At 31.9% G+C, this 13472-nt stretch overlaps 1 protein-coding gene across 1 annotated transcript in view; it reads left to right on the top strand.

The window, feature by feature from the left end:
* Positions 1-13472, top strand: part of LOC140443609 (putative glucosylceramidase 3) — a 54698-nt gene that overhangs the window by 19755 nt on the left and 21471 nt on the right. The window contains exons 3-4 of the mRNA XM_072534960.1: positions 4431-4602; positions 12263-12547. Coding sequence (XP_072391061.1) covers positions 4431-4602; positions 12263-12547 — 457 coding nt within the window. The remainder of the gene's footprint in view (positions 1-4430; positions 4603-12262; positions 12548-13472) is intronic.

Here is a 13472-nt window from a genome sequence, read left to right as displayed (position 1 = left end):
TTTTTTTTGTACAATTTTGATCTTGGCATTTCATTAAAACCCATTCATAAAATTCTACATGTCTTACATACTCTACAGGATGTAAATAATGAGACAGTGTATACGAATAAGGAGTCAATGGTCACATTCCCGTGAGGATTATTTTGGGATTAGCTGCAAAATATCCCAGAAATCTATTTGTAAGTCTTCATTATTGACGTGGGTCTTGTTACTTTTAGTCAAAAACTGACCAAACTGGGAATAGCTGTTTAACAAACGTTTAAAAGTTTTATTATTTTATCGAGGCTTCTTAGGATATCTCTAAGCAAAAACACGGCAAGTTCAGGATACTATTCTGTTACACTCACCGTAAATTAAAATTAAATTTAAAAAATCATCATGTGTATAATATTCTCTTAAATGAGCCGTTACTATTTTGTCAATAAAAATAGGCTAATTTTTATTGTAAATTTCACCCATCGGCATACAAGAAGGTTTCTATTGGACATTAACAATAGCTGATATTTGTCAGAATTTTCCATAGCCTACGTGATAAAAAAATGTTTTGTGACAAAAATGTAAAAAGTTAATTTATTTGAAAAATTTAAGGGAAAGATATAGAATACTAATCAAGATCGATAGCGAGAAACCTATTCTTTTAAAATATTAAATTACATTCAGGGTGTCCCATTTGAAAATAAAAGGAATTGGGCGAAAATTCAGGATACCAGCTTTATGCCAATTTTTAACAGCACCGAGTATAATGAGAATGGCAAGTTCTTATTTTCATATAAAAACCATTATAACCCAAAAACGGTTTTCAATAGTTATAGGAAAGTATTTAAAAAATGTTCGAAATAACGTGAATATTTCTAAAAAAAAGTTTTAAGCAACTTCCGGTATAACCGTATAAAAAAATTTTCATTAAACAACTCTTAAAACTCCATCACTCCCATTTTCACTTCCTTTATTTACTTACCTTTAGTTCTGGAGATATTTCTAATTGGCCGTTTATCTGCCGCACCCTGCGTACAATAAATAGCAATATTATGTTATACAATACAAAAGAGAACCCTCATTTCTCTTAGTATTAAGACAATCATCATAGATGGGGCACTAGTCTGGGAATTTGGAGCGTGTGTACCAATAAAAGCAATAATCTTATGACGTTGCAGAAACTATGGGGATATAGTATTTTTCATATAAAAATGCGTGCACGTCATTCAAGATTTACGACGTCAGAACACCACAGCGCTGCCAAAACATCAGCATAGTTAGTAAGTGAGGAATTTTTAAAATGTCAACTATTTGTCAAACTATTATATTAACAGTAAATAGGTACACTTAGTTTTAAGATTACTGCAACACACTAAAATACATAGGAAAACATTTTAATATAAAATTATACAAAATTTTAACCTTACCACTTTGAGAACATTAATAGTAAAATGTCCCGCCATTATTTCTTGTTCAAAATAATCTATCTTAATTGAAAGCTTATCAGCTTTCTACAGACTATTTAGTTGTTTTGGCATAGCACAATCACAATACACAACAATATTTAGTTTTTAAAGCTCTTAATCTAAATTTAATATGTATTTATAAATACAATCTATTAATATATAATATATTATGATCAAATTGTATAAGAAATTAAAACATCAAATCAAAACAAAATTCTTACTCTAAAAAAGCGGCAACCCTTAAAAACAATTTTGCCACACGCTGAACTGTCAAAAAATTTGAATTATTTCTGTATCAGTTGCGTACAATTGTGTAGTCTAATATATTTAATTAAAATATTGGATTTTGTGGAATATTAGACTTAAAGAGTTATTTCATAAAATTTTTATTATTAGTAATAACAAATGTTTTTGGTTATTTAATCAATATAATTCTAAAATTCCCAATATAATGATGACTACATTTTTCTGATTATTATACCATGTTGACACCCATGAAAGATCGAGCAGTTGCGTATGGGTTTCGTATTATTAGCTGTGTTAGGAAAATTTGAACTCTAAGGTTGAAGTTCTGAAAATTTTAAATATAAGTGACGTCACTTTATATAAATTGTGACGTGTACGCATTTTTATATGAAAAATACTATAACGGCAGGATTACTAAACTAAACAAAAATTAATGTCATCCACAAAGACGGTTTTAAAACTGCAAAAGGAACTGGAGTAAGAGCACATAGGCACAGAACCAAAAGTTAAAGAGTTAAAGTCGTTACTAGAATTGCAATCGATTAAATTTAAAAAAAAATTGGAGACAAGAGATTATCTTGTATTTGATAGTCAAACAGTCAAACATTTACAGATATTACATGAAAAGTGTAATAATTCTTAAAAAAATAAAATAAATGAGAAAAAAAGTAAGTTATCTTTTTATGTATTCCAAGTAAATCGAAGTTGAGAGAATATTTTCAACAAATTTACTAAAGGAGGTGCAAAAATACCGTATATGAAAGAGAAACTTTTATAGAAACGAAAGAGACCTAGATCGTAGAAGAAAAAAAAACTCGGTTAATTAAAAGTAATAAGACAGTCCAAACTACTTCTAAATAATTTCACTATTTGGAAGAGTGATTTCATCGTTTGACGGCAAAGAAGTGAGAAAAGACGTATGAAAATCCAGTGGCGTACACTCACTTTTATTTCAACGTTAATTATAATATATTTTTTTAATTTTATTTGTTCGAAATAGGCCACAATATAAATTTATTTACAGGTTTTTACTGACCTTTCGATCTCTATATCCAAAGACCGTTTTCATAGATATACACGATAGTTACATTTATTTTATTTATTTATTATGATATATTTATATACCTAATATTATTTATATAATCTTATACTATTTATTTTTTTTCTAACTTTCAAAACGGTGTCTGAAATATTTTCTTCTCTACACAATATTTTCTCTTTTTTTTTCTAATAACACACTTTTTCTGCTTTTACATATCGAAAGTTCATTTCGCGAGATATCTTGGGTAAAAAGTAATTGTTTTCGAGCCCTTGAGCAATCTTTTCAGTTTTGGAATTTTACTCAGAAAATAAAATGTCTTGTTTCGTCATCCAAAACAGCGTTGTTTCTACATCTAGTTTTACGTTTCATTTGCTTTTTATTTTCCGATGCATTTTTAGGCACATGATAAATACAGCTAATGGATACTTTTGTTAAACTGCTACAAATATCGACCGCTTGGCTAATATTTGATACCATTTTTCTGCATCATGCAATTCAATTTCTTCATATCGTATCACCATCTTCTCTTCTAACGTTAACATTTTGCGGTCTTCTCTTGGAAAAACTCGGTTGTTCGTCCATTATAGTTTAATAATCACAGAATATAATTAAAAATTTACTATAAAACGACAAACTCCAATAAGACTAGGATTATCACCACAAACTTCATCTGCAAGAAATATAATCACAAAAGGCAACAGAATCACTCCCGCCAGCAGGCCTATATAAATGAACATTTCTTGCTTCGGCAGGTGCGGTGGTGTTACCGCTACGCTGCTTTACAAATTCCCAAGTTGCCAAGTTTTTGAAACGGAATGGGAATGAAATGTAACATATCAATTTTTATTTTATAAACTTATTTATGTAGCAAAACTCAACATGTAAATATAATTTATTTCAATACAATTTTGTGCTCAATTTTTACTATTGAAAAAACTCATTTTTTGGAATTTTTATGTCGGTAATAATTGCTGCGTCGAAAAATTCAGGTTTGTATGACCATAACTGCTACTTGTGAACAAGAATCGGCTACACTGTACCGCATCTTGTGATTACGTCTGCTATAGAGAAGCACAAATAAATGTACTAATTATACATTCTATGATTTATGATGAGAAATCGCAAATTAAACGGGTAGTTTTCGGAGGCCGCTCAGTACATTTAAATTTAACGACATTCGGCGTTTAAAACATAAAATCACTCTTCCAAATAGTGGAATTTCACTATACGGAACTATAACCACTATAACCGGAAAAGTCATATAAAAATTGTAGTCATTTAAACAAAATAAATACTATTTTAACAGGAACACTTATAGACTAAGCACGACTTAAAATGCACCTGAACGTATTTAAGGTGGTAGATGTGTACAATAAATTTGATAGGTCGCAGTACTTCTTCCCCTACATGTATTAATTATATAGCTATCTCATAAAAAAATTATAGATGGACGTTAGAAAAAATATATATAAAAGAAAATCAGATAGGAGATAAGAAGACTAAATCATTTTTAGATCTAAATTGGCTGCGATAAATACAATTTTTGCATAACACATTCTATATCTCTTAAACAATTAATATTTTGTTTTATTATCAATTTTTCTATATCGTAATATTTTGACATTTGAATTTTGCAGTCTAAAATGATTAAAAATAATAATCGTATGTTAATAAAATATCCTGCTTGTATACAATTTTAGGTCGTATTATTCACAAGATGGTCTCGACTACAATATCGCCAGAGTTCCTATGGGTTCATCAGATTTTTCAACTCGTCTTTATTCATATATTGATAGTGACACGCATACAGTAAACTGTGTGGATCCTACTTTAAAAAACTTTCAGCTAGCACCAGAAGATATCAACCTTAAGGTAAGATCTTTAAACTCTTCAATCCTATTAGTAACTTTTGACAGATTTGGAGTGTAAATAAATAAGACCGTTTGACCTCATAGACTAATCTAATCATTGCGATGATCCGAAAGATGCTTGTTTATTTCGTTTATCGATATTTTTGCGTTTTAGTTAAATTTTTATTGAGTGCATATTTCTTGGCTATTTTGGTGACTATATTTTAGAACTAGCATTATTACCTTCAGAAGTATGACGTGTAATGGAATTTAGATCCACAGTTACCGAATGACTGAGGGTTTTTAATGATTTCTAAGTTTTTGAAAACGAAATATATGGTCATTAGCAGAAACCCTCCAGAAAACCCGATAATATGCATAGGTGACAATAGCATAAAACGCGTAAAAACTTTTAAATACCTTGGCACCACAATCAATGACCAATCGGATCCACAACAAGAGATAAAAACCCAAATACAAATGGCAAGACAAGCTTTTGTGAAATTCAGACCGCTCCTATGTAATCAAAACCTAAATTTCGAAATACGCTACAGAATGGTCAAGTGCTACATATGGTCCATCTTGCTTTATGGCATGGAAACGTGGACTTTAAAAAAAACATCTATCAACAAACTTGAAGCATTTGAAATGTGGTCATTAAGAATAATGATGCGCATAACTTGGGTGGATAGAGTTCGAAACGATGACGTCCTTAAGAGAGCCGGCGTGGAAAGAGAACTCTTTAAATTAATTAAAAAACGCAAGATTGGCAACGCAAAACTTATGTTTGTATTTTGAGAACGATTTCCGAAGTGGAAATTGAAACGTCAATAAACGTATTTTAACCTTTAATTGTGGCTTATTCCCATTTAAATAGTAATTAATTTAAAATGCCACAAGAAAATAGCTTCAGAACAATAAATATATTGTCGATTAACTAAATAAAATCTAGAAGTAGTAGGTTAATCAAGTAAGTCTCCACATTTATGTTTTTATTGTGGTTTAATGCAAATATCTTAGGAAAAGTTAACCAGTTATTAATTTAATATCATATATTAAAAATCTTAAATAAGGTACAAGCTGGTATAAAGCAAATATACATTAAGTCAAACAGATAAAAAACTAGAAATAATACAAGTAAATAATATCATACCAGAGATATGAAATGTGGAAAACAAACATAAGTGTAGAGATCTAATGCGGTATGATAATACTGATCTACTAGTCGAGACCAGAGCTGAAATGGGACATAAGGAATGACTGATAACAATAATAGTTAGTGTGCTTAGATACCCACATTCTTCTTCTTCTTAATATGCCGTTTTTCTTCGAAGGTTGACGATTCAATTGGTAATAATTAAACGTTAAATGACGGCTCTGAAGATGTCGGATGATGTTTTGTTAAGCCAATAACGTAGATACTTGAGCAAGGAATTTTGTCATCTTCCTATTGATCGCCTCCACTGAATTTTTCCTAATGAGTAACCCAAGTATTTAATTTATAACCCGATTAGTTTAGACGTTCTTTGATCGTTGGCACAGCTCCTTATTACTCTGCACTCTATTAAGAACTTCGACATTGGTTATTCTTTTCGTTCAAAAAATGTGTAGTATTCTCTTACGCTGTTTCTTTAACGCAGGTTTGATAGTCTAACTCTCGCAGCCATATAAAACGATTGTGCAAATAGCAATGTAGCATAAAGATTCGCAGTTTAAAGTCTAGGTCACGCCTACCAAAGAAGTTTTTCCTGCAATTAAACATCTGTCTTGTCAGAATTTCTTTTGTCAAATCATAGCTGCTGTACAATAGCGCACTCAGGTATCTGAAAGACGTCACTTGGTCAACTATAGTGTTGTGTTTTCGGAGGACAGCTTGTGTTTCCTTTTTTGAAAAACCGGTAATTTAGTTTATATAATGTAGCCCCTAACGCTCGCTGCATTATACAATTTCTTTTATCAGTAGTTAAAGTTAAGGCAAATTGCTGGAAATAACGATTGTATATCGGTATATATGATATGTATTATTAATGGTTTTGCCGTTGCTTTTGACTCCAGCGGTGGTGTCCTTACAAGCTTCGATAACAACATTTTCCGAATACAGATTAAAGAGTAGTTGGGATAATATACATCCTTGTTGTAGCCCCTTTCTTATGGTTATGACCTCTAACATGTTACTATCTAACCTTACTTAAGCTACCTGATGCCAGTAGAGGTCCGGAACGATTCTTAATTCAACCATATCTACATCCATCGCTTTATTTTCATCCATTCCGACCCGTAACTATTTATGCTAGTTTCAGATATTAAACTAAGTCAACAGCTTTAAGATAGCAGAAAGTCGTTTGAGATTTATTGAGTTACTCATATTCGAAGTATTAGAAACTAATTCCCAAAGGATATTTGCCGTGACGAACGACAGGTAATGAAATGTAAATTGTAGATTCCCTTTGTCAGTAAATTCATCTACCTGTCTGATTTATACATAGTAAAAAGTGCAGTAGAAAAATATTTGAATTTTAGTTTTGTCAAGTAAAAAATCTTGGGACTATTAATTTAGCTGTAAGATATTATATATGTAAAGAAGATGTCCACTATATGTTCCAGCCTCTTTGTGTAAGCCCATTGAGTGTAAATGGAAACTCTAGAGTTGAGATACCGCTCCTAAAGCCGAATTGAATATGGTCGACTTAATGTGAAACATCAAGCTTATCATGCGGTAGACATTAGATTTAGATGTCTTAGTTTTTTGGCTAAGGTGGTAAAAGTTGACTTCGAACAGTGTAAGCTTTTTTTTCGGTTTTTTTATATGGCGTTGAATAGATCTTTTAAAATACTTAACTCTAAACCATCTTTGTCTAATATTAATTTCAGGGTTTTAGTTGCTCTGATTTCATACTTGATTTTCTTCGAAAATGACAAGGAATCTCTAAGTATACAGACAGCGGGACTGTGGCTTAAAAAATATGTTTACTATAGAGAACAGTATTCCAAATTGTATTAAACGATCCCCTGTTGTTTCTGTCACCAAGTTTAAAGTCCCCAACGGCATTACCTATTACTGCAGTTGCTCCTAGTTTGGCATTAAAATCGTTAATCGTGATTATTATTACACCTTTTTGGGCAGTTTCATGGCATTGTATAACTCGCTGTAGAATTCCTTAATTTAAAATATGCATAACTCTGGAAGAGGTATTAATCCTGTGATTAAGAAAAAGTAGATGACCTATTTCTCAATATTGACGGATACAAGTGTGGTCACCCTATTGTAGTGGTTCAGGTAGTACTCTGTGTTCTGTTTTTATTTTCCCGGCTCCCGCTCATTTTTACTTACTAGGCCTAGAATCTCTATTTTTATTGGGTTCATCTCTATTTTAAATTTTGTATGTGGGGGCTTTACAACCCTTTCACCATTGAACAAACTACACGGACTACGGACCGTTTTTAAATTTGTTGCTGTTATTTTAAATAGTAAGGAATCCTCAACGAGTCTTTAACACGGTGGTTTCCATGGCCTTTCACATCCTTATACCTTTAACTGACTCTTAGTTCTTTTCCAAGGACTTCCAAATAGGTTAAAATCTTGATATTGTGGTAACGTACGATTTCACACCCTTAAAAACAAAAAGGTTCATCCACCGTCCATTTAAATGCAAACATGCATCGACGATCGCTTGGAAGAGTACGCATATATCCCTGAAGCAACATTTTAGTTTTAAGAACCATCACCTAATCACTCACCCAACCCTAGGCGGAGCGAGATTGTTTTTTTTGCGGTTCCAATATCATTGCACAATGATACCTGTTCGCCCCGAGGAGAAAGCAGCAACTATTTTTTCAAAACCTCACATAAACATGTATACACTATATTAGGGTCAGCGATGTCGAAGACTTCTTTTAAAAGCTAACGAGGCTTCGCTGCTAACGTAAACAGTCAGTATCAGAATTTTAGTGCAATCCAGTAGTTCTTGACAGACAGATCCAATCAGACAATCCAGACAGACAGAGATGGACAGACTTCGTATCGAAGTCTGTCCATCGCATGTGTGTCCATGCCTATCCAGTCTCTTACATTCTTTAACCAGGAGCATTTTCTTCTTCCTGGACTTCTTCAACAAATATCAATAAACATTATTTGAAAATTGCTTCGGATATGAAAGCCAAATCATTCAAAAAATGTTTGTATTTTAATTGTCGTTTATCACAAATAAGTTTATTCAAATATTATAAAGTTTTACAAACATTAAAAAGAAGATTACTAAACGTTAGAAAAAACTAATAATAAAGATTGTGTCCTGTAACTAAAGAATAATGGCAATAAATAAAATATTGTATAAATTAGAGAATAGATTGTAGGGTAATAAGCAGTGACCCAGTTTGAAAATATTCTTTTATGATCACTTCTCCATAACAATTTTTATTCTTGTATTTCATCAGTAGTCGCAGACAAAACGCCAAATAAACACAAATCCATACCACTACGCATATAAGGTAAGATACTAAAATATTAATATAATACACCGAAAAGCAAAAAATCGTTAGTAATAAATAAAATGTTCTAAAAATTAAAACAATGAAAATCACTGGCTGAGGATTTTTCTAATAATTATTATTTTCTCTAAATAAAATATAAATCCATTAATATTAGATAAAAATATGATTACATAGATTAGGAGTCTACTCCTACGGAGTCTGCTCCTGATTAAATTATCTACCAATTAACTTTTCAACATTTCAGTTCTAATCTACTCGATAAGAATTATATGTGAATAAAATTGATATGGTATAATGGTATAATTTCATGACGTACACAATCACCATACCGGCGATAAAAATATTATAATAACCAATAAGTGAGTAACAATTAAGTAGGTAAAAAGCTTGAACGTGTTTTACTTTTAACCGCATAGGATTTCCGTTACGCTTCTAGGTGTAGAATTTTATTAACATAAAAAATATAAAGGGTTAAGATAAAGTAAGGAACAAAGTAAATATCTTTGAAACGAAAAAGACAGTATTCATGATACTTTAGGAGCCAAGTGGAGGTTGAGTATGCACTTTTTTTGCACGTTTTTTTGTGTGTAGAATCGATTTTTTGGGGGTACCAGGTACCCTCAGGTTTTAGTCCCTAAAAACCCGTCAGGTAGTTTGTTATTAACAATTTAATTGTTTAAATTATTGTATCTCCTAAACCATTAGAGATATTTAATGTGACGAAAATGAAAATTTTTCTTTTGAAAAAAATAAAAAATTGCGATTGTTAGAACGTTGTTTCATACGTGCTATTAACTTTTAAAATCCTCTCATTTGAAAGGCAATTGTGTCAAATTTTAAGAAAACTTTGCAAAATTATTAATAAAAAAGGTATAATAATTAAACATTAAAAAATAACTAATTTGTTTATAAGAGATTTAAATAAATATAAGCTATAAACATATAAAACCACCAATTTATTAGGGCTGCAGTCAGAAGGTTGGCCGAGATGTTAGAGAAACACTCGTTTGACTTTTTGTCAAGCTTTCATTTATTGCAGCAAAAATTACATTTTTTGTGGCAAACTGCACAACGAGTTTGAGTGTCCTTAGACAATAAGGTGGTTCATTCTATCGTATCTTTAAATCAAATGAATGTACGTTCAAATCAAATGAATTTTGTGGCGCCATTAGTTTGACACATTATTGTTAAAATTTTTTTGTCTAATCACTTTTTTTAAAAAACAGTTTTTATTGAGTTACGGTCCTTTTCATTAACCTTTAAAAAATTACGTGCAAATAAATAAATGGCTTAAATTAATGAAAAATGACGTACAAAACAAGGAAAACCGAATGCGCTGAAAAATCATATTTTTCTGACGAAATCAATTTGCCGCATTAATTATTCTAATCCTTAATTGTTGTTCGTCCTCTATTGTTACAGAATACACTTATATAGTTTTTTGTATAAACCCCCAAAAGCAAAAGTCCATGGGGTTAAGACCTGGACTTCTGAGTGGCCAAGAAATAGGTGCGTCACTAGCCCTTCCAGTCCACCGACCAGAAAACTGCTTGCAAAGGTATTCCCGGACTTCATTACTGTAATGCGGTGGAGCGCCATCTTGTATAAACCACATATTTTGCCTTATTGCAATATTCACTTCTTCCAAATACTCTTGTAAATCGTTTGCCAAGAACTACAAATAATTATCATCATTTAAATTGTTGGGAAGAAATACTGGGCCTATTAGATTGTTATCCATAATTCCTGCCCAAACATTAACTTTGAAAGTTCTTTGGTGATGAGTCGTTTTTTTAGATTGAGGATTTTCGTTGGCCCAAATGTGCTCGCTATGATGGTTTGTTATTCCATTTCTACTAAAGGTAGCCTCGTCGGTAAACAAAATATTTCTAATAAAATTAACGTTTCGAGTATTTTTCATTAACAACCAATCGCAAAATCCAATCTTTTTACGATAATCTTCAACCAATAACTCTTGAACCGTTGTTAAGTGATAGGGTTTAAGCCGCTGATCCTTCAAACGCCTCCAAGCCTTTACGTGAGGAACATTTAGTTGAGCAGCTATTACCCTTGTATTTGTTCCAGGGACTTTTTTAATGATTTCTAAAATGTCTTTATCAGTTGCATCCATTATTGGACGACCACTATTGCCAGCAACTTGCGGTTGGAATGTACCCGTTTTCCGTAAACTACGATGAATGGTCAGTAATAATCGTCTATCGGGTGTATTTTTATTTTGGTATTTTACTGCAAAACGCCTTGAGGCTGCTGCACTATTGCCTTGACATTCACCTACGATATTCCCGATAGTTTATTGAAATCATAATTTAATCTTATTCAACTTACCCAAAGTTAAATGCATATCTGCCATTTCCTGAAATGTGTAGCTCATTGTTATATCAAAATTTTTAATATTAATCTTATTCACACAATAAATAATGATAGCTTCAAATTATTGACTATTATTGATGGAACTATTTGTAATTATTGTATCCCTAGAAACTAATTGTAATTTTATGGCCAACTAGGAAAAACCTAGTTTTTCGAAAAAGTGACAAGAGGCAAAACAGTTTTAAATATAATGTGTTAAACTAATGATGCCACAAAATTCATTTGATGTAAACGTACTCAAAATTTTGGGGGGGTTTAGGGCTGCACAACCCCTAAAATTTTTTCTGTGCTCTTAGATTTTGTTGTTTCTTTTGTATGAAATATGTTTTTAGAACAAGAAAGTAACGTGTCCATTTTTATTGCAAAATGTCAATTTGTTTAGGAGATAATGAAAAAAAAACAATTTTTATTTTGTAACTTATTGTTGTAACAACTGGAATGCGTGATTTAATTTATGACATATCTTTTTGAAACACCCTGTATACAGGTTGCCGCAGATAAACGGCCAATTAGAAATATCTAGAAAACTAAAGGTAACTGAATTACGAAAATTTTAATGAAGGGGTTTTGAAGAGTGACCTTGTTATTGAAAATATTTTTTATCTATTTGCTACTTTAAAGTAGCAGAATCATAGTGTTTTATATTAAACAGTGTCTAATTTACTATTTTTGTTTGGAACTTACCACAATTTTAATTTAAAATATGTGTATTTTGACGTTTCATTTTTCACATCGGAAATCGTTTAATTATTTTAAAACTATACCGGTAGAGTTATTATCTAAAACTTCTTTTATTACAGATTCCATTTATTCATGAAGCACTTAAACTACAAAAGAATCTAAAACTCTTCACGTCGACGTGGGTTATCCCCAAAGCGTACAAAGAAAATAACAGCTATAAGGGATTTTTGGGTTTTGTCAGAAAAGAAGTCTACCAATTGCTGGCTGATTACTACGTCAAATTTTTAGATTCATACAAACAACATAATCTTACATTCTGGGGCCTTACAACCAGCAACGAACCTTTTATAGCCATGGCGGAATATGTTGGTACTCCTGGTACTCTTTGGTATCCGGAAGACTTGGTAAGTGTTTATGTTTAATACAGCTGTTTAGTTAATTACGTGTTTAGGTAATCATAAATTTGAAAAAAAAAATAATGTTTAAAATAAAAACCTTAACCTTTAGTTTATCACCACATTCATATACACTTGAGTGCAAAATAATCAACTCAAAATTATTTTTCGAAAGTATGTCTCTTCTTTCAATCTAAAAAGTGTAAATTTAAAAATATTTAGTGAAAAATCAATAACCTCGTTATTGAGTTTTAAAAAAGTTTTGTTTTTTGGTGAATCTGATGACTTATTACAAGTAAATAATGCAACACGTAGAGAGGGTGTCAGAATTTGACTCATTTAAATCGACACGCACCGACTTAACGCGTTCGGTTCACATCGTACGTATCAATTTCCATAGCAAACCTACTAATACATAAGTCACTAAGTTCGCAACTGCATTAAAAATGGATACCACATCCGTCAAAGCAGCTCAAGCAGAAGCATTATTGTGAGAAGGCCTGAGTCAGAGAGAGACTGAAGGCAGCCAACCTGACACCAAAAAGGGCAGCTACGGGTCAAAAGCCAACTGCAGTCTACAAGAAAAGGCGATTATAATTTGTTCGAGAACATCTGGATTGGGACGACTATCAATGGAGTCAGGTATTATTCTCCGACGAAAGGATATACCTACAGGGCAACGACAAGAGGCGTCGAGTCTATAGAAGGCCAGGAGACCAATTTGCTTAATATTTTATACGATAAATTGTGTCATATGGAGACGGTTCTTGTATGTCTTGGGCAGGCATTTCCATGGATGAAAAAACCGAGTTGGTTTTTGTGCCTGGTGGAGGACGTGGAGGAGTTTTAACGGCGGATCGTTATATCAGAGACATTTTGGAGGAACATGTGGTTCCATACGCGGGATTTATTGGTGATGCCATTATTTTAATGC

This window comes from Diabrotica undecimpunctata, chromosome 6, assembly GCF_040954645.1.
Source record: "Diabrotica undecimpunctata isolate CICGRU chromosome 6, icDiaUnde3, whole genome shotgun sequence".
In the NCBI taxonomy this organism is placed as follows: domain Eukaryota; kingdom Metazoa; phylum Arthropoda; class Insecta; order Coleoptera; family Chrysomelidae; genus Diabrotica; species Diabrotica undecimpunctata.
This window is presented reverse-complemented; position numbering and strand designations above follow the sequence as displayed.